We start from the raw sequence: 22,845 nt of genomic DNA, 5'->3' as shown, positions 1-22,845 counted from the left end.
GGGCTACCTCAGTGCAGAGAGGCCAAGGAGAAAAAAATAGAAGAGGGAACTCTTCATATCAGTCATCTGTTATCCTTTCACTGGACAACTGGAGCCTCAACATTCCTTTCTGAATTGATGACAGTGCTGAGGCTCTGCGGTCCAAAAACAATGCTGTAGCTCTACACTAACCCTTCCTTAGAAAGCTAAAGAATTCAAAACCACGAGAAAACTCAAGTGAAAAAAAAAAAAAAAAACAAGTTGGAATGCCAGGGGCTGTGTCTCTGGACTGGCACACACAGTGCCTTGCATGTAGCCAGTGGTCAATAATTTATTCAATTAGTGAATGTCCTGGTTTTCAAAGGTCTTTGAAAATCAATTCTATTCCCCCAGCCAGGTCAAAGGCCTGGGAAAACACACATGGAATCAGAATGAATTAGCAAGGGAATGAGAGAGAAAATGTTCTCTCCCCTCTCCCCTTTTTTTGAAGGGGAAGCGAAACAATTTTTAGATTCCCTCATTGCAAAATCCAGGCAACTAGCCATAAGCAATCCCAGTTTTAATAAAACCAGAAATGGACTAAGATCGGGCCACCACCTATCATATCCCACTTACGTAGGCAGCCAGTAGCACCCGAGCACCCTTTCCTCTAACTCTCCTAGCTGGGCAGACACTTTTATCCTGCTCTTGACTCCTATCCACTGCTCCGTCTAAGAACTCCATCTATGAACTTTGTGGAGGTTCTAGCTAAGCCGTGGTCATCACCAACATGAAGGCCACTCCTTCAGCCACAATTTGAAGCCTGTGTCAGATCAACTGCTACAGGCACTGCCTCAGGAGATGAGGGTGGGTCCTGTCGAGCCCATTTGTACCTGCTGGTCCCCACAAGAACAGCTTGGACCCTGGAGACTAGACTCTCATACCCAGAGCTAACGATAAAGCAGAACCATGAACTCTGTTCCACATCTTCCTTCATTGCTTAGAGCTGACATCATTTAATTGAGCATTTCTTGACTCCATATTTTTTGAGCCACACATACAACTAGAACTGTGCTTGGGCACGGTAGGAGTTACAGAAGAATTACAGCTCAGCCTCTGTCCTTTTCCAGGCCTGGGGCCAGGGCTGCGCCAAGGACAGGAGGCTTGGAATGGCAACATTCCTGCCCCTTACTCCCTCAGGAAATCAGTTTCACAGACAACTGGCAGACTTTTACAGACAGGGTTTGAGCAAAAGCCTTTTATCTCTGAATGTTTTCCCTCAGAATTGTCCAGTGAAGTGTCTTGGAGGCAAGAATCGTAATGGCCAGTCCACAGAAATTTGTTTCTTGATTATATGTTCTCGCAGCTACTTCCAAGAAAGCTTGGAGGGAGTGTCCCACAGAGTGAAAGGGATCCTGGGAACTAGACCCGATGCCACCCGGTGGTGGGCAAGCACCACCTGCCCATACTCACCGTTCTGTGTCTCTCTCCTTTCCCTTCTAAGTAAGCTCGGATAGTGGCCAGCCCGGCATATTCCCCCTGGGCTCCACTGCAAAGGCAAGAAGAGAAGGATTAGGATTTGGGCCTTTTTGCTTTCATTTATCCATTCAATATTCATTGGGGCTGGGCCGTGTGCTTGTCAACAAGTGACACAAAGTCACTCCCGGACACCATGGAAAGCTCACGGTAGATCTCTGCATGAGCCCACAGGACTTGAACAGCACCCAGTCTGTACCCCAAAGCTCACCCACTCCCACTCAGAGATGGGCCTTTCCATCCTCCCTCAGAACCATGAACCTAAAAAACCCTTTTTATTATGGAAAATTTCAAAATTATACAAAAATAAAGAAAAGAATATAAGGAACCACCATGTGCCTATCATCCTGCTTTAACAGTTATTGGATTACTAGAGGCCCGGAGCATGAAATTTATGCACTCCGGGTGGGGGGGGTCCCCATCAGTCAGACATCCTTAGCACTGCCGTGGAGGCAGGAGAGGCTCCAGCCACCGCCGCTGTGCTCATCAGCCGTGAGCCCGGCTTCTGGCTGAGCGGCACTCCCCCTGTGGGAGCGCACTGACCACCAGGGGTCAGCTCCTGAGTTGAGTGGCTGCCCCCTGGGGGTCAGTACGTGTCATAGCTACCGGTTGTTCTGCCATTTGGTCGATTTGCATATTAGCCTTTTATAATATAGGACTAGAGGCCCGATGCACAAAATTCGTGCAAGAGTAGGCCTTTGCAGCCGCGGTGGCTGCCTTGATCCCGCAGCTGCAGCCCAGGCTTCATCCGGAAGGTTGTTCCACTGTTTGGCCATTCGGTCAATTTGCATATTATGCTTTTATTATTATAGATGGCCAATCTTATTTCCAACTATATCCCTCACTGACCCTCCTCACTCTAGAAAGTATTACTAGATTATTTTGAAACAAAACTCAATCATGTCATTCATCAATTCAAACTTCAATATGTATCTTTCAAAGATAAGAATTATTATTTTTTTAAATGTAACTACAACGATCACACCTAAAACTATAATGATTTCTTATATCACCAAATACTTAGTCAATGACCAAATTGCCCCAAGGAACTATGCACTTTGAAAGTGGCACCATTTCTGTCTGTCTCAGGGTCGGCTTTCCCAGGCCCCACAGGCACACAGCTGCTAGCGGCCGGCCATCCCCAACAAAACAGTCCTGAAAGGCACCACTTTGAGAGCTCACTTAATGACTGACACCCCAGCGAGCGATGCTGAGTCAATCTTAAACAGTTACTTAATGTTCTCAGTACACTCTGCAGGAAGGAAAGGGAAGTGACTAATAGGTCTTTTTAATCCCATTCAAAATACATATTTCCTTCATTTTGCAAAATTACACCATCCTTTGACTCGGTGGAAGACCCAGTGGTTTGTTATTCATCCCTCTAGTCACCCAGTAATTTTGAGATCATACTCTAAAAGCACAAGGCTTAAGAATAAATAAGATTTCTTTTATTCCTTAGCTAAAAGCTAAAACGTTGAGCACTGGAATATTTTTGTTTATTTTTCAATTACAGTTTACATTCAGTATTATTCTGAATTAGTTTCAGGTGTACAGCATAGTGGTTAAACAAGAAAAAATTATATATTTTTAAAAATATATTTTTATTAATTTCAGAGAGGAAGGGAGAAGGAGAGAGAGAGATAGAAACATCAATGATGAGAGAGAATCATTGACCAGCTGCCTCCTGCACGCCCCGCACTGGGGATTGAGCCTGCAACCTGGGCATGTGCCCTGACCCGGAACTGAACTGTGAACTCCTGGTTCATAGGTCAAAGCTCAACCACTGAGCTAGGCTGGCCAGGCAAAAATTGTATATATATATTTTAAAAACTCTGGCAGCCAGCGTGACTCAGTAAAAACATATTTATATAAAAAAAGAGAAAGTCAACATGCTAAAGGTTTGATCAGAAATGCTGTTTTGATATTTGCAAGTTTTTGCCTGAGACACTCTTAAAAACAGCTATGTTTCTACTCAAAAGTGTGGAAGATAAGTTCTAATGCCACACATGGCTTACTACTGGTCTACTCTTAAAGAAAGGGAAGTTATTAGTGCCACCTGTTGGTGAGAAAGTATTATGAAAAGTAAGTGCTTATTTTCATAACCCAGATTAAGAGATCATCAGTACACATATAATTCCTTAATAAAAAAATGAAGAAAAAAAAACAGAGATCATCAGAAAACCACTTGGTGTGGATGGGGCAGCTAGAATAGTGAATTTCTTTTCTTTCATATACATATATACACACACACACACACACACACACACACACATATATATATATATATATATATTTTTTTTTTCAGAGAGAAAGGGAGAGGGAGAGAGAGAGATAGAAACATCAATGAGGAGAGAGAATCATTGATCGGCTGCCTCCTGCATGCCCTCTACCGGGATCGAGCTGGCAACCTGGGCATGTGCCCTGACTGGGAATTGAACCCTGACTCCTAGTTCAGAGGTAGATGCCCAACCACTGAGCCACGCCAGCCGGGCAGGATAGTGAGTTTCTGACTTCTCTTTAAAATGAAGCATTAGTGGCCTGGACCTGCAGAGCAAGCCACAGAGAGGAGGACTCTCGTGGACGGGGAGCCTCAGGCCCACAGAAGTGCCGAGTAACACAAGATTAAACTGTTTTAGAAAAACCAGTCCTGCCAGTCCTGGCATTTACTCAGGCTGCCGAAGGAACGGCTACATGCGATACTGATTAACATAGAATGAGTAAAAACTGACAACTTCTTCCAAAACCCAGACTCATTCTGCAAAGAATCCAGAGAAATCCAGTAGACTAGAAGAAGCTAGAACACATATAAAAAGCACAATGACTCCCAAGGTGATAATAAACTGGAGTTGATAGGATTCAACAGTTTTGTGATTATGTAAACCTAGACCCTATTAGTAACAGTGTATCATCATAAGTGTGGAAATTCGGGGCAGCTACTCAATGTAAATTTAGAAAGAGAGAGGGAAAAAAAAAAGAGGGTGAGGGTAGTGGTGGAATTTGAAGATCCCATGATAGGGCTAGGGTCATAGTTCAGCTCTTTTGCCAAAATTAAAACAAGAGTTTAAGGACACAGTAAATTTCAAAGATATTTATCATTTGAACCTGGGCAAAAAGGTTGAGATTTAGAAATACTGCAATTTAGTTCCAAGGATTAAATGTTTAGATGTTTGGAAAAAATGTTTATTGGACCATCACACAAGCTCAACCCCAAGGGACACTTGTAACCTCCTGCTAGATTTTAGAAATAAGATTGCAGATGATATGTCTATCTGAGATGAAGAGGGAACGTGGCCTGCTCTTCTAGATGATTTTGCAGAATATGCATGGCCATGAGTCACAGGAGGAAAGCATAGCACTTCTTAGGGATACAACTTCAGATGGATTAAGATGATAAATGAATTGGAGCCTGGCCGGTGTGGCTTAGAGGTTGAGCATCGACCTATGAAGCAGGAGGTCACGGTTCAATTCTCAGTCGGGGCACATGCCCAGGTTGTGGGCTCAATCCCCAGTAGGGGTTGTGCAGGAGGCAGCCGATAGAGGATTCTCTCTCATCATTGATGTTTCTATCTCTCTCTCCCTCCCCTTTCCTCTCTCTGAAATCAATAAAAACATATTTTTTAAAAAATTAATTGCAGCCTATAAAGAAGGCATTTTGGTCAGTAACTGTGTACATTTGTCACTGATGTACACACAGCAGAAGACATCCTTGGCCAGCCATGAAGTAATCTCTTTATTCCGTTTAAGGAATATGGTGGCTGAGTTTATAGACACCATAAGAAATTTCTCAGAAGTTAGCTACATTGGAATATTTGGAGATAGATTATTATAGCTGCTTGTTATTAATGAAAAAGTAACAGGAGCCATTTTGCCAGACTGCAAAATTTGCTATAATTCATGATTTAGGGTGAGTCCCAGCAGTCACCAAAACAACTGCTGAATTTCATTTTAACTGTGCTGAGAAAACAACATCTGTGGTCTCAGATAGGATGTTGTATTCACACACGTCAGAGAGTGTTAAAGATGTGTCCTACAGAAGATGATCGTGTTATGGATCCTAACGTTTTTAAATTTCGGTGCCAGTAATTTAAAATTTATACATTTAAAAAAATTATCAACTATCTAGATTTGCCAGATCTATTCTTGTTTTACTTTTCCCTGGTAGTCTACTGAAAATCATCTTATAGTTTTTAACACACCATTATAGTGTGCGCACTGATGGCCACAGTTAGTATGCGATTTCAGAGAAGTGTATATGGTTTTTTTTTCAGCTGTTTACAGATCAGGGTGACTGACAATTTACCAGTACAGATATCTTGGAAGCAACAGGATTTTAACCAAACTGTTGCATACCTTAAGAACCCCAAATGCTACCTGGGTCTCTACTTCTATAAGCTTAAAATAAAACCCTCTCAACGTGTCATTCTGGAATGTGTTTACCTATCTGTATCTAACTTGATAGAAGCTAAGCTCTACATTTAACCTTTGAATTCTGGTCAAGAAACATCTGGATAATTCCAGCAGCTCTAACCTTTCGGATACCTGGATACTACCTTAAAGCGGTGGTTCTCAAACTGGAGATTCCCAAACAATAGCATCAGCATCACCTGGAAACTTGTTAGAAATGCAAATTCCTGGCTCCCGCCCAGCCCAGTCACACTAAATCAGAAATTCTGGGGATGCAGACAAGTGTGAGAACCACTGCTTTAGAGCCTTACCAACATCAAAATTATACTTCTGAGAGTTAAGGAAATCGGGGGAGGCCAGACCCTTCTGCCCATTGCTTTATATTTCCCCCAAAATGGCTCTTCATCCTGGTATTCTGAGCGTGCTATTTTTTGTGTGTTTTTGGGAAAATCAGTCCCTACTCAGAGGTCCCCCATATCCGTTCTCCCGGAGCTCTGTAGGGGAGGATTCTGAAGCTGCACTAGACTCAGTAGGAAAGCATATCAGAGATGATCAATGATAACCGTGAGCCCAGGAAAGGAGGCGGAGATGGCCATTACCAGGTGTCTGACTCTCTGCTATAAACTATGCACAGGACTGGAGCTGCTCTCAAAGCCCAGTGTCAAATTTCACTCCTCTTTGGTGTTCCTCCAGGCCCATACAATCTCCGACCCACCGGTGCAGGAGGATCACCTGGGGAGCTGTGGCTCCTGGGCTCCACCACTAGAGGAGATTCTGTGCGGTCGGGAGGGCATCAGTATTCTTCAACGCTCCCCAAGTAGTTCGAATATGCAGCCTGGGCTGGGAACCCCTGCAACACCGGTGGTTTTCACAGCATGGTGGTCAGACCAGCACATCAGCATTACCTGGGAATGTGTTAGAAATGCAAAGTCCCAGGCCCCACCCCAGACTGAATCAGAAACTCTGGAGGAGGGGCTTAGTAATATAACAAGCCCCCAGGGGACTCTCATGCACAGACAAGTTTGACAGCCGTTGATTATGCCTGTTCCCACCTTCCCTTAAGATCCTTCCTTGGGAGGAGATTCTGGAGAAGCCACTGCCAGTCTATCTACAATCAAAATTAACCTTGCAATTTTTAAAGATAAAAACAACTTCCTCACTCTTATAAGCCAAGTGAGCGAATAATAATTTTAGCCGAAACTGGTTTGGCTCAGTGGATAGAGCGTCGGCCTGCGGGCTCAAGGGTCCCAGGTTTGATTCCGGTCAAGGGCATGTACCTTGGTTGCGGGCACATCCCCAGTGGGGGGTGTGCAGGAGGCAGCTGATCGATGTTTCTCTCTCATCGATGTTCCTAACTCTCTCTTCCTCTCTGTAAAAAATCAATAAAATATATTTTAAAAAAATAATAATAATTTAGATTGTCTTCCCTTTTAGAGTCACATCTTTAAACAGTGTTAATTACTGTTTCTGTCTGCCTTAAACATTGCATTATATATCATTCTAGCCCAGCAATTCCTGGAGTGTGTCTGTGAGCTGCTGAATGAATTTAAAAGTGTCGCCGTGTCTTGAGAAACAAGCCAAAGCAGCCATGCTGGGCGCAATAGGAAATGGAAAGGTAATTAAATATTGTTTGGCTATGTTCTCCACCGAGCTGGAAAAGCTCTCCGGGTTTGTAGATTAAACAAATAAACTGGAAAAATAGGGTCAAGCTTCCTGACATTTTTGTTTCAAGTTCTTTAAAAACCTTTGGGATCGTCCTGGCTGGTTTGGCTCAGTGGATAGAGCATCAGCCTGCAGGTTCGATTTCAGTCAAGGGCACATGCCTGGGTTTCGGGCTTGATCCCAGGTAGGAGGGCATGCAAAATCAATAATTCTCTCTCATCATTGATGTTTCTATCTCTCTCTCCCTCTCCCTTCCTCTCTGAAAACAATAAAAATATACTTAAAAACAAACAAACAAAAAAACCTTTGAGATCTAACTATCCCAGAAATAGAAAGACCAAATGAAGACTTGGCTACGTGAACCAAGGTTTTCATGTCACAATATGTCCCCTCCCTCACTCCTGTCTTTCCCCATTGAGATTGTGATTGGATCCGGGATTGTGATCTGGACATCAGAATTTGTATAAACTCACCCTATGAATCTAATTTCCAGACAGGGTTGGGAACCATTGCTTTAAGGGAAGGCCAGCTTCCTCATCCTTAGGTCAGCCTCTGGGGACTCTGGCTGGGACCTTAATTTACTGCAAGAGCTAATGACTTACTAGTAAGAATCAGTCTTGAAACACTGCTCTCCAGTATGACACTGAAGATACGATCCTATTCCATCACTAGAGGGCAAAATTTCTTCATTTTCAACATTTAATGAAGTATTATTGCAGGCGTCCTCAAACTACGTCCCGCGGGCCACATGCGGGTGTTTTTGCCGTTTTGTTTTTTTACTTCAAAATAAGATATGTGCAGTGTGCATAGGAATTTGTTCATAGTTTTTTTTTAAACTATAGTCCGGCCCTCCAACGGTCTGAGGGACAGTTTAAAAAGTTTGAGGACCCCTGTATTATTGCCTAAGGTTAAGAATTCAATCAGGTTCCTCTCATACTTTAAAAAAAAAAAAAAAAAGCTGAATGATAACATTTTAATGAGAGTATACCGAAGCCTGACTTTCATGAATGTCAGTTCCTTCCTATTTATGTAATGAGGGTTTGAAAGGCTATTGTTAAAAGAGCTCCATGTCCTTTCATGTGCCATACGCCCTCTTCCTAAAGGATTCGTGCTTGATAGGGTATATTGTTTTTCAAAGTGCATGGCTTTGCCCGGCCGGTGTGGCTCAGTGGTTGAGCATCAACCTATGAACCAGGAGGTCATGGTTTGATTCCTGGTCAGGGCACATGCCAGGGTTGTGGGCTTGATCCCCAGTGGGAGGCATGCAGGAGGCAGACAATCAATGATGTTTCTATCTCTCATCATTGATGTTTCTATCGCTCTTTCCCTTCCTCTCTGAAATCAATAAAAATATGTTAAAAAGAAGAAAAAAAAAAGTGCATGGCTTTGCTATGTAGCCTATGTTACCAAACAGGAGGTTAAGCTTGATTATATCTGATTAAAACTTGATTACTTTCTCTTTCAAATAGTGAGACAATAATTGTCTCGGTTTTTAAATCATTTGATTTTTGTATTTTAAAATCGAAATTCTATATTTCTAACAAAGTCCTAGGTGATGCCAATGCTGAGGCTGCTGGTGAAGAATTACATCTTGGGTAGTGAGAGGTAGGGAACCTAGGAGCAGAGACCCACTCCTCTTCTGAAGCTATCCTAAGACGTTAACTTCACACCGATAACGGGTCTGTCTGCATTCCCAGGAAGACAGAGAGATCACAAATGCAATGGATTCCAAATTGGCTGTATATCAGAATCATTTTCTTGCTTCTTAAAAATAAAGATTTTTAGTCTCAACTCCTGAAGATTATGATCAGTAGGTCTGGAGTGGTGCCCAGGAATTTATATTTTTTTTAATGTTTTTATTGATTTCAGAGAGAGGGAGAGAGAGATAGCAACATCAATGATGAGAGAGAATCATCTATCAGCTGCCTCCTGCATGCCCCCAACTGGGAATCGAGCCCCCAACCGGGGCATATACCCTGACCGGGAATCGAACCCCCACCTCCTGGATCCTAGGTCGATGCTCAAACACTGAGCGACTACTGGCGGGGCTGGAATTTGTATTTTTTAAAGGTACCCAGGAGATGTTGCCAAAACCCTCTGTTTTTACAAATCACTATTCTTCAAAGTTTTTTACTTTGCAGATAAAAAGACCAAGGCCAGAAGAGGGGAAGGGAACTTTCAACGTTAGTGACAGAAGAAACCAGGATCCAGGTTCTTCTGGTCCTGTTAGATTGAGACATTGCTGCTTCGTAGGCGTTAAAACGTGTGCTTGACTTTACTTCTTTTACTATGTTATTGATAGGTATAGTAACTAGTTTCCAAAGATGGCCCACAATGAACCATGACTCTCAACATTCACACCCCTGTTTTGTCCCTTCCCACATGAAATCTGGGGCTGGCCCTGTAACCTGCGGTAGCAGACAGAATGCTCTGGAGGTGAGGCTGAGTGACTTCAGAGGCTGAGCCTTAAGAAGTTTGCAGCTTCCACATCCTTCCACCTTGGAGCCCTGTACTGTGAACCCTGGTATCATTCCGTGAGGAAGTTCAAGCAATCACATGGAGAGGTCCACATAGAGAAGAACCAAGATCTATTTCAATGGCCTGAACTAACTTCTCCCAGCCAACAGCCCACCACTAACTTCTCAGCAATGAATGAGGCCACTTTGGACCTTCTAGTCATCCACCCCAGTAGAGGGGAACTGTCCACTCAGCTCAGAATGATACAAAATATTTGTTGCTTCAAACCTCTAAGTTTTAAGATGAGTGTTGTGTTATACCCCAAGCAATAACTAAAATGACAGGAGATGAAATCCCCTTACCTGTTAGGCTGTAAACAGATTCGGTCGTAGCCTGTGATCTCACACAAATCCTTCTCAAGCTCTCGGAAAAGCTGCTGGTACCCTTGAGCTTGGTCCAAAGGCACAAAGGGGTGGATGTTTGCAAATTCACTCCATGTGATTGGCTGAAGAGCAAGAAAGGAGAAAATGTATGCATATATACATATTGTAACAGCAGTGATGATGATGATGTGATGATGATGATGATGAAAGCATGATCTGACATGCAGTGCTTACTATGTGCCAGGCACTGCTTTCAGCACTTTAACATACTCCTTCATTTAACTCTCACCACAATCTTACAAGGTAAGTTCTACTACTGTCTTCATTTTAGAAGTGAGTCCCAGCCCTAACTGGTTTGGCTCAGTGGATAGAGCGTCGGCCTGTGGACTCAAGGGTCCCAGGTTCGATTCCAGTCAAGGGCATGTACCTTGGTTGCGGGCACATCCCCAGTAGGAGGGTGTGCAGGAGGCAGCTGATCGATGTTTCTCTCTCATTGATGTTTCTAGCTCGCTATTCCTCTCCCTTCCCCTCTGTAAAAAATCAATAAAATATATTAAAAAATAATAATTGAAAAAAAAAAAAAAAAAGAAGTGAGTCCCAGAGTCCCAGAAAGCAAACTTGTGCAAAAATATAACCTCTTTCTATCTTTTTTAGGGACAAAAAGGCCCGAAAATAGATTTATATCCATGACACCCAATGAGTTGTTTCAAGTACAATTTATTCAAACTCTTACATAGCATGTACATTATTGTCTCTTCATTAAGCAGAACAAAGCAACAGAAAAGCAAATGGGGGAAATCTTCCTGACACAATATAAAATGATTTCCTTTGCCTGATGTGATTTGTCACATCCGAATAACTCCAGTGGAAAAAAAGGAACAAGCTAACTTTGCTGAAATGGATCCTAGCCTAGGAGACATGCTTACCAACACAACAGCAGGTTACACAAATCTTCTGTTGACACAAGAAAGAAATTAAGACCTCAAATCTCTACCCTCTGGCACTATGAATGGATTTCTAGAAAGAAGGCTTAACAACCACAAATTGATAAAAATGAAAGCTTGTCATGTGGCAGGTTTAACAAAAGAGGGTGGGAGGGTAGGAAGGTATAAATATTATATATTTAATTATTTTAATATTTCAAAATAATCTAACTCATAAATTTAAATGATCAGGTTGTGGTAAAATTAGGGTTTCTGCCAAGATTGCTGAATAACAAGGAAAAGGATTATTAAAGTACTTATTAAGTCCCAGTCCCAGTAGCAGTTTTCTCTAGTTATGAAAGAACAAGTTCCAGAACAAGTTCCTTCTTAGAAGCGACCTACTTACTGCAAGTTCAGATGAACTGTTGAGCTTCATGGTACAGGATCCCTTTAAGAAGCATAACCAAAATAAATTAGTGATTTCCTGTGGTCTGTATGATCAGCCCTTCGATCTCCCCACATGGCCACCCATTCATCCCTCCTGCAGCATATTCCATGTGACCCAAAGAGGTGGGATCAGGGTGGGGTTATAAGGGGGGATAAAAGTAATAATTACCAGTGGAATCATGCTGTGAACAAGGGAAATGTCTTTGTTTTCTAATTTCTTCATATATCGAACAATATTTGTTTCTGAGTGATAGCTGTGAACACAAAACGCATGATTGGGGCCAATCTAGTTAGATAAGAGTCCATACATATCCGCCTGAAAGATCAGACACACTGAGATCTACCTTCAAGATACAGATCACATTGGGCCATGCCAACAGAGCATCAGAGGGAAGGGCATGGAACACCACAAACCTCAGTGGATGGCCCAGGACAAGAAGCATCCTGTGGGCATAAGAGGAAGGTTGGGAAGAAGAGGAGGTTGACTTCCTGGGTATGGTCTTCAGCCTGGCAACTAGGCATCTAAACTCCCCTCCTTCTGATGAGTAGAATTAGGGGTTACAGTGCCAAGGGATCAGGGCCAACAGGAAATAATGTGTGATTTGCCCAAATCAGCAAGGGGATCCTTATGGCGATGATTTATTATTAAGGAAATATCACATCGAAGTCAGAAGCCACTCTCCACCGTGCTCCCAGCCACGGCACACAATGCAGAAGTCACACTGGCCACACAAACCTGTTGAACACTTGATTTGTAAGGAACGGGCTGGTTCTCTTGAAGGCAGTGGCTAGAATACCTCTCCGTTCCTCGCCCATGCTTTCAGCAACCAGCTCCTGCATGGAGAGACCACAGAAACTAAAGGGCAGGAATTGTGCCTAGACCCACGTGTGGACACCCAGGCCTCAGGTCAGCAAGTATTCTCACAGAGCATCAGAAATCCCCTAGCAGCCCCCCCCCCCCCCCCACCACGCCCACCCACTCACCACCTCCCCAGGCCTCTGGCATGGTGTCAGGAGTTATGAATTGTGAAAATCTCCAGAGCACTGTTTTTAAGTTCTATTGACCTCAGCCACAGAAAATAAGGAAAACTGTACAATTTTTACGGCAAAAAAAGTTGACACCTCCTGTACGTTCCTTGAATAATAAGTGAGTTCTAGTAAGTTATTTTAAAAGGCTATCAAAAAAGTTACCATGATAACACTCAGGTAGTATTCTCACTTGACACTGATCTTTTATCTTTGAGAACAACTCTAATGAAATTCAAATGCCAAGATCATGTAATGGGGAAAAGGACAATCTCTTCAACAGACAGTGCTGAGAAAACTGGATTTACACATGCAAAAGAATGAAGTTGGATCCAGATCTTACATAATATGTAAAAAAAGCAACTTGAAATGGATGAAGGACCTAACTTTAAATGCTAAAACTATAAAACTCTTAGAAGAAAACCTAGGGGGACATCTGCATGACCTTGGATTTGGCAATGGTTTCTTAAGCATGAGCAACAGAAAAAAGACTCATTAAAATTAAAAATCTTTGCACATCAAAGGACACTGTCAAGAGAGTTACGAGATAACCCACAGGAGGGGAAACTATTTGCAAATCATATATCTATTAAGAGTTTAATATATAGAATATATATAATTAAACAGATCGCTTGCTCCTCATTCTGCCCCAGGCTTCAGTGACTGTTCATTCCATAAATATGCCTCAAACACATGGAATAATTGTGATTAAATGTAGTGCAAAGTTCTAGAGGGACTTATTCAGTCCTGTTTATTAATTAAAGTTTAATATGATACTTCTTTGATGATTTCCATTTGCTATGATACTGAAGTCCTCTCTCAAAGAGGACACAGACAACCAGGACAGCAACAATCAACACTCCAAAACCTGTTTCAACTTCTTTAGTAAATGTTTTCTTTCATTGATTTATTCATCAAATATTTATTGAGGGCTTCCTATGCATCAAGCCGTGTAGAGTTGTGATTACCACCTGGCCACAGGTCTAGGTAGTCACTGACACCTCTCTCTTTCATTCTCATTCCATGGAATCATAACCTTTATCCTCACATGTCCCTGCTATTTCAATGTTTTAGAAACCAACTCAGTCGCACTGAACTGCTTCTAGTTCTCAGGAATCTCTCTGCTCTAGCCTTTGTGGCTGTTTTTCCCAGTGTTTGGAACACTTCTGGCCTCATCCTCCTCTTCAATAGTGCCATCTTAGACTATATAACTCCTACTCATCTTTCAGATCTCAGCTTAGGACAATTTCTTCCAAATCCTGGTGAGAAGACTCTTCTCTGTGCTCAAAGAGCATCTTCAGACATCACCCATCATAACACATCACTGGGATTGCAATCCTGTGCTTGTCTGACTCCCCATTAGACTATAAGCTCCGTGAGTGCAGGAATCATGTCTAATTCACCATGATCCTCAGGGCCTAGCATGTTACCTGGCACATATTAGGTCTTGAATAAATATTTTTTGCGTGAGTGGGTATCATAATTTTCTCAGAATCGACATAACCAAGATGCCAATGTCATGAATCTCTATATTAGGGACAATCCTTCCAAATAGCCTGGGTGCATGGTCCTGGGTAGGGCACACAGCAGTGACCCCTATCAGCAGTCACGGTAGCCACGGACAGTCAGTGCCATAATTTTAACAGCAAGCCACCAATGTCACACCTGCCCTACCCCACTTCATTCATACTCAGGCCCACAAGAAGCAAACCCATCCTTGACATCACCTCAAATAGTCATTATAAGAAATGCAGGCTTTTATTTCACTTACTGCAGATGATTCACAGCCAAAGATCCACAACAAGTCATCCAGATCTTTTTCACTGACTGTTTCATCAAGAGAAATACCAAGCTACAGAAATAAAAACAAAAGAGAAAAAAACATCAGCCAGAGAGATCAAAGGTGAGAAGGTGCTGAACAAAACTCCCAGTCCTTTTAAAATATCAGGGTGCCAGTTGGTTACCAAATTGGCCCTTAGGCGAAAGGGACTAAGACCAGCCCCAGACTTTACAGGATTTAGTTTTACAAGCCACTTCTGGACACTAAGACCGTGATGGTGGCAGGGTACTCCTATTGGTACTGGATATCCTCACCTTTTTCTTCCCTTAACTTGCTTTATTATATCATTTATCAGGGCCTTTACCGTGAAAAGTCGTATTGTGAAGAGAGAAGAAAATATGTGCCTAACAGTCTCCTTTATGAAAACACAGTCTTAAGGAAAGAGAAGAATGAAATATCCTTTGAAGGATTACAATGTTCCAAACTAGAAATGAAAATGGTTTATTAAAAAAAAAAAATAGATTGGGGGGTGGGGTGGGCTAGAAGGGGTCATTGTGAGAAAAAAGGGGACATATGAATATTTTCAACAATAAAGAATACTTTTAAAAAAATAGATTGTGCCCAAAGTTCCAATATTGATTTTTTTTAAATAAAGAGGAAAACTTTTAATGACAAAAGTCATGAAAATTTATGCAATTAAAAAAAGTCATGAAAACCTAGAGACTTGTTAAAAAGAAAACAACAGCCCTAGCTGGTTTGGCTCAGTGGATAGAGCGTTGGCCTGCGGTCCCAGGTTCGATTCCGGTCAAGGGCATGTACCTTGGTTGCGGGCACATACCCAGTAGGGAGTGTGCAGGGGGCAGCTGATCTATGTTTCTCTCTCATTGATGTTTATAACTCTCTATCCCTCTCCCTTCCTCTCTGTAAAAAATCAATGAAATATATTTAAAAAAAAAAGAAAGAAAGAAAACAACACCTGAAAGTTTGACTTACTGTGCCATCTTCAAAAAGCCGAAAATTGATTTGCCTCTGAGCAGCCCTGCTCAAAACCTCCTTCACTGAGCAGCCACACTGAATCTTCAAAGTGTCAAAGAACAGGTCATGCTGGAGTTGATGCCCCGCTCGCTTGAGACCTAAACAAGAGAGAAGGATCAACCAGTTTCCCCCAAGGAAACCTGCTCCTCCACCACTGACATTTTCCAGAGAAATAAAGATTAAAATCCTACTAGAACAGTCTGTTCCTGCCCTACCCAGTGTTTTGTGGCTGCTTAAAAAATTAAATGTTTATTACTATACTACAGAAAATTGTACAATCTATATATATAAAAGCCTAATACGCAAATTGTCCCCTTGGGAGTTTAATCAGGAGACCAGAAGTTCGATTGCTCGCTATGATGTGCACTGACCATCAGGGGGCGGCGCAGAACAAAGGAAGGCCCTGGTCGGCAGCCGGACAGCCCCGATCGGCCCTGATTGCCGGTCAGACCTAGGGACCTGAGCCATGCATGAATTTCCCCAGTCCTATACAATAAAAGCCCAATATGCTAAGTGTCCGGTCAATGCTAAGTGTCTGGTCGTCTAATTGGCCATTCAACCAATCAAAGTGTAATATGCTAATGATATGCTAAGGCTGCTCAACCACTGCTATGACATGCACTGACCACCAGGAGGCAGACAGTCGACCAGTCGCTATGACATGCACTGACCACAGGGGTCAGATGCTCTGGCCAGTAGATTAGCTTGCTGCTGGGGTCCAGCCAATCGGGACTGAGCGAGATGGGCCAGACACGCCCTGGAGTCTTCCCGTGGTCCCTCCCCAGCTGGCCAAACTCCCATGTCCCTCCCCGGCCCCGATCGTGCACCGGTGGGGTCCCTTGGCTTGGCCTGCGCCTTCTCGCAATCCGGGACCCCTCAGTGGATATCGGAGAGCCAGTTTCAGCCCAACGGCAGAACGACCAGTCGCTATGATGCGCACTGACCACCAGGGGGCAGACGCTCAATGCAGGAGCTGCCCCCTGGTGGTCAGTGCACTCCCACAGGGGGAGCAGCGCTCAGCCAGAAGCTAGGCTCATGGCTGGCAAGCGCAGTGGTGGTGGCGGGAGCCTCTCCCGCCTCCGCGGCAGCACTAAGGATGTCCCAGGGCTCCTGGACTGTGAGAGGGTGCAGGCCGGGCTGAGGGAATCCTTCCAAGTGCATGAATTTCGTGCACCGGGCCTCTCGTATATATATAAAAAAGGAAGAAAAGTCACCATAATCACCATCTAGAAATAACTAGTAATTACGTTCTGGTATATATTCCTCTAAAAGTTGTGTGTGCGTGTGTGTGTGCGTGTGTGTGTGTGTGTGATAGATCACATACATATATTTCTTTAATTTTTTTAAAAAAATTAATGTATCATCAACATTTTGCTTTTCTCAAAAATCAAAACCCATATCATTGTTTTTAATGGCTGTGTATGGTCAAACTTACAGATGTACTATAATGTAACTACTTTTTATTGGACATTTAGGCTATTTCCAAGATTGTGCTATTGTCCACGTGTTTCAATGGACACCCTTTACTTTTCTATTTTATTATGTCCTTTGGATTTATACTTAGAAGTAGAATTTCTGCATCAAATCATAGACATATTTTAAAGCTTTTGGCACATATTGTTTAAGTGTCCTTAAAAACAGAAGTCATATCAATATCAGCATTCTTTTTCATCTTTGCCAGTGTGATGGGAGAAAAACTATTTTGTTGTTTCAATTTACATTTCTTTGAGTAATAGTGAGGTTGAAATTATATATGTTCATTGACTATGTGACTTTTAATTCTGTATAACAAATTGAACATACAGTGAGTTCTCAACTTCACTTACTCATGTTTATCAGTTTTGTTATGCCCAGAAGTTTTTAAAAAAGATGTGACTCACCTTCAGACAAAATCAAAGTGGCATTGTGTACCCTCCTAGCAATATGCTCCAGCCCTCGGGAACCATGGTAGATCGCAAACATGGCAGCCATATTCGCCAAGAGGGCCTAAAATGACAAAAAAACATTTAAGAAATTATGTTCAACCATGTGATGAGAGACAATTAATAGAAGGGACTATTCTTTTGACTTGAGATGCCAAATTGAAAAGAGACAAAACAAAATGATCAGATTTCCTGCATTCTCTATGATACTTGGGGACCATTTATAACATAGCTGAACACCTGAGGGAAAGACACAGCATCCAAGATAATGTGGACTAACTATGTTAAACCTTCAAATATGACCATTATAAAGGGGTTCCATACATGCAATATAATCATGTCATCCATAAAGAGAAAGATCAGGCTGTCACAGACATCGAGATACAAAATTTCATGTTGGAATACAGAGGAGCCATAAAGACCTCGGTGGGGAAAAATGACAACTAAATATTTTATACTCAAACAGTTCTTCAAGGATAAAAATAACAGAAGTTTTCAAAAACAGAGGAACTCAGGGAATAAAATTCTCCTGAGGCCTTCAATAAATCAGTAGAAGATGAATTTCAATAACCAAGAGATAAACGGAGAATCTGTGGCAAAGATGACAGTGCAGTTGTTACAGGTAGAAATCTGGAGTCAAAGACACAGAGTGTTCAAGGAACAGCTCAAAATATATCGATCATCTTTTAACATAAGAGAATAATTTCACGCTTACAAAGAGAATGACACTGGAATTGTCACTTGTTTAATGAAATCAATTTTGAAAAGGAAACAGACAACAGAGAGTTAAAAGATCTCCAGAATGAGAAGATGAAACTCAGAGAAGACAGAGTATAGCTATCTCCACTTTAATAATTGCAGAAAAGATAGAGATCTTTCATAATCCAGTTAAATAATGAAATATCAGCTATACATAAACTGGAAGAAATAAAAAAGAATTAACAGCTCTGGCCAGCATGTCTCAGTGGTTGAGCATTGACCTATGAACTAGGAGGTCACAGTTTGATTCCTGGTCAGGGCACATGCCAGGGTTGTGGGCTCAATCCTCAGTGGGGGGATGTGCAGGAGGCAGCCAATTAATTATTATGTCTCACCACTGATGTTTCAATCTGAAGGGAAAATATGTAAGCAGAGAATTCAACAAATGGAGTGTAAACTATAGAAAGTAAAGGCATCATGTAAAGATACATTAGATGTCAACAGAGGAAAAGCCTGTGACAACTGACTCCTTCCTGTGACACTAGAAGAGCTCTTACCTTCCTGAGGCCAAAAATCTTACCTCATAATAGACAAACATGTAAATTGACCATACCTCCGCTATGCCCACAGCCAATCAGGAGTGAGTATGCAAATTAACCCAACAAAGATGGTGGGTTAATTTGCATATGCAGGCGAGGAGCGGCCAGGAGGGGTGGGACACCTGCTATGATGGGGGGGCACAGAGGGAGCTACAGGAGCGGTGCTCCAACGGGAGCGAGAACTTGCAGGCTCCCAGGTGACCGGGAGCGAAGCCAGGGGAAGGAAGGCCTATTCTATTTTATTTTTTTTAAAATTTCTTTATTGATTAAGGTGTCACATATTTGTCCTCATCCCCCCATTCCCATCCCAAACCCCTCCCCATGCATGCCCCCACCCCCCTGTTGTCCTTGACCACTAGTTAGGCTCATATGTATGCACACAAGTCCTTTGGTTGATCTCTCCCCTTTATCCCCACCCTCCTCTGCCCTCCCTCTGAGGTTTGACAGTCCGATCGATGCCTCCTTGTCTCTGGGTCTGTTCTTGTTCATCAGTCTATGTTGTTCATCATTTCCCCTAGATGAGTGAGATCATGTGCTACTAGAAATACACTTATAAGAACCGAAATGAGACAAGCAATAATGGTTATGCTGACAAGCAAATGAATCAGTCTGTAGTGAGTTTCTTTCTGGGCCAACAGTTCTTTTGAGACCCAATTTCAAAGTCAACCAGTTAGGAAGGCCTATTCTTACACGAATATCGTGCAACAGGCCTCTAGTAATATAATAAAACCAACTGAAGAAACGTCTCCAAAGACCAAACTGACTATCAGAACTAACTATTAGAAGACCTTATCATCTGCTGCCTCCCTGAAGAGGCTTTCTAAACCCCGGTGGTGCTTTGAGCCGATGCCCTGAGTGGGAAGAGCACTGGACTGCCCATTGAGGTATCTGTGAGATCTCTCCTTCTCTGACCCTGACTGAAAGAGGCAGACTCAGAATAGACCACGTGCTCGGAGTGGCCTTCCACCTGACCCTAGGAGTTGGCTGGATATCAGAAAATACTGCTCCTCCGGGCCTGAGCCCTTGGGCAACTTCCTGGAAACTCCTCGTCTTTTATCCCACCCACTTGAGGAATGCCTCATGAGCTCCCGGTGAGAGTACCCTATGCCCACCACCAGCTCGCCAGTGGGACCATCCCCTCAAGTATAGTCACCTAAACCACACTCACTTTGCCCTCCTCACCCCATCCTGGAGGGCCTCCATCTGAGCCTGAAGAGAAGGTGCCCAGTCACCACCCATAATAAACCTGCCCCATGGACAAGAATCCTAGAGACCCTAAGGTGTGAAGTGTGTGCATACACAGAGCACCAGGAAAATACATTGTATTTTGTTTCTGACAAGACCACAAGGCTTCTCTACCAATAAGATCTTAACATTCCTGGCGGAGCATAAATTAATGAACAATTAAGTGAATGAATGAGTAGCTCATGTCTGTAAAATAGACTATAAGGCATTCAGGGGACAGGCCGGGTATGTGACCTACCTGAGCAGTACAGATGTTGCTGGTAGCCTTGTCTCTCCGGATGTGTTGCTCCCTGGTTTGAAGAGCAAGGCGGTACACTTCTTTCCCAGTGGCATCTCTGGGCCAAGAATAAAACATCCAATTAGCACAGGTAATCACAGTACCAAGAATTGTCATAAATGGACCTGCTTTTTTCCTTCCCAGCTTGAAGTGAATTTAGCAAATTTACTTGGGTACAAGGCCATAAAGAAACAACTTCCAAATCATCCCCTTCTAACTAGAACTATTAATTTTTAGGTTGTACTGTGGGGATTTGAGGAACCCAGATAGAGGCATTAAGGCTGGGAAACTTGAAAGGAAAATTTCCAGGAATTACCCAGCCAAATATAATGATGGTGATTGATGATTAATTATCACTCTGAGTTTCTTGGCAGACTCAGGAAAAAGAGAAATATCTGACAAAGAAAACAGCTTCTCTGTACTAGAAATCTGAAGCGACTATATAGCTATAAATTAAAATTATGTTAATCAGCTTACCACTTGTCTCTAATCAACATTTCCCCCTCCTAATACAATTAAAAATTTGGATAAGCACAAATATTTAGCAGTCTCATCCTTTCTTTCATCAAACTTTGGGGTCTATTTTTCAGAAAGGTAAGAAGTTCAATATAGCCCTAACCGGTTTGGCTCAGTGGATAGAGCGTCGGTCTGCGGACTGAAGGGTCCCAGGTTCGATTCCGGTCAAGGGCATGTACGTTGGTTGTGGGCACATCCCCAGTGGGGGGTGTGCAGGAGGCAGCTGATTGATGTTTCTCTCTCATCAATGTTTCTAACTTTCTATCCCTCTCCCTTCCTCTCTGTAAAAAATCAATAAAATATATTTTAAAAAAAAAAAAAAGAAGTTCAATATAAAAACCAGCAGATAGCCTTGGCTGAATAGCTCAGTTGGTTAAAGCTTCATCCTAATATGCCAAGGTTGCAGGTTCAATTCCTGGCCAGGGCACTTACAGGAATCAACCAATGAGTGCATAAGTAAGTAGAAAAATAAAAATCAGCAAACATTAATTAACACATTATATTTTTTAAATTGGAAAGCCCTGTGCCTCATCTTGTCTGGTGAAGACATCACTGGGGAAAAAAGCTAATGTAAGAATACTTGAAGAAACTTATTTTTTCACTAAAAAACAAGGTGCCTTTTGCTAGCGTGTGGCAAACTGAGAGTACTTTTAAACTTCACATCGCCATCACATCATTCACTACTCCAGACTATTCATTTACGTCAATATGTCAGCTTTTATGAAGGGTCAAAAAGATCATGCTAAATTTCCCAATAATGATCATGGCATTCGCCCTGGCCGGTGTGGCTCAGTTGGTTGGAGCATTGTCTCATGCACTGAAGGGTCTCAGGTTTGATTCCCAGTCAGGGCACATACCCAGGTTTCAGGTTCATCCCCCCGGGGTGACTATGGGAGGCATAGTCACCACGATCAATGTTTTCCTCTCAGATTGATGTTTCTCTCTCTCCCTTTATCTCTAAAATCGATAGAAAACATGTCTTTAGGTGAGGATAAAAAAATAATAAAGAATAATCATGGCATTCATCTAAAATCTTTTTTAAAAAATATCTTTATGGCCCTAACTGGTTTGGCTCAGTGGATAGAGCGTTGGCCTGCGGACTGAAGGGTCCCAGGTTCAATTCTGGTCAAGGGCATGTACCTTGGTTGCGGGCACATCCCCAGGAGGAGGTGTGCAGGAGGCAGCTGATCGGTGTTTCTCTCTCATCGATGTTTCTAACTCTCTATCCCTCTCCCTTCCTCTCTGTAAAAAAAAATCAATAAAATATAAATAAATATATATATATTTATGGATTTAAGAGAGGAAGGGAGAGGGAGAGAGAAAAAGAAGCATCAATGATGAGAATCATTAATTGGCTGCCTCCTGCACATCCCCTACTGGGGATCGAGCCTGCAACCAGGGCCAGGAATCAAACCGTGACCTACTGGTTCATAGGTCAACGCTCAACCACTGACCCATACCAGCCGGGCTAAATTCTTAATCTGAGGAGCTTCTTCAATAAGAAGCACTCAAGAAAGTACATGTGGAAATTAGTCCCATGGCCAGGTGGCGGGCCTCTAGGAAATAATGGATGTCACTCAATCTGTGCACGATAATCTCTCATTGCACTTATCTTTACATAACTGTGTAGCATAATACTTTTGAGATAGAAAATAGATATAAAACACATCTAAAATATTCATTCTTCAACTTAAGTAAATTTATATGTGTAACCTCAGAACAATTATGGTATGGATTACACACATACTTTTTCAAATATGTACAAACTCATGGCATTTGAGAAGAGATACTGACTAGTTCACACTCCAAATAGATTCTCCCTTCTGATGCTATGTTGTACACTTCTTTAATCAATCCCAAGTGACCCGGTTAGGTTTAAAGAGCAATCAACAACTTTTGTGATCAAGAGAAGGAATAGAGGCCCGGCCAGTATGGCTCAGTAGTTGAGCATCGACCTATGAACCAGGATGTCACGG

The 22,845-nt window shown here is 42.4% G+C and overlaps 1 protein-coding gene across 1 annotated transcript in view; it reads right to left on the bottom strand.

Annotated features, from left to right (window-relative positions):
• GLDC (glycine decarboxylase) overlaps positions 1-22,845 on the bottom strand; it is a 73,934-nt gene that overhangs the window by 23,898 nt on the left and 27,191 nt on the right. The window contains exons 8-16 of the mRNA XM_008145005.3: positions 20,315-20,411; positions 17,492-17,597; positions 15,570-15,709; positions 14,568-14,648; positions 12,507-12,604; positions 11,940-12,024; positions 11,730-11,771; positions 10,380-10,522; positions 1,432-1,507 (exon numbers count right to left, since the gene is read on the bottom strand). Of these exons, the coding sequence (XP_008143227.2) occupies positions 1,432-1,507; positions 10,380-10,522; positions 11,730-11,771; positions 11,940-12,024; positions 12,507-12,604; positions 14,568-14,648; positions 15,570-15,709; positions 17,492-17,597; positions 20,315-20,411 (868 nt within the window). The remainder of the gene's footprint in view (positions 1-1,431; positions 1,508-10,379; positions 10,523-11,729; positions 11,772-11,939; positions 12,025-12,506; positions 12,605-14,567; positions 14,649-15,569; positions 15,710-17,491; positions 17,598-20,314; positions 20,412-22,845) is intronic.

The sequence above is a fragment of the Eptesicus fuscus genome, chromosome 15, assembly GCF_027574615.1.
Source record: "Eptesicus fuscus isolate TK198812 chromosome 15, DD_ASM_mEF_20220401, whole genome shotgun sequence".
Lineage (NCBI taxonomy): Eukaryota > Metazoa > Chordata > Mammalia > Chiroptera > Vespertilionidae > Eptesicus > Eptesicus fuscus.
This window is presented reverse-complemented; position numbering and strand designations above follow the sequence as displayed.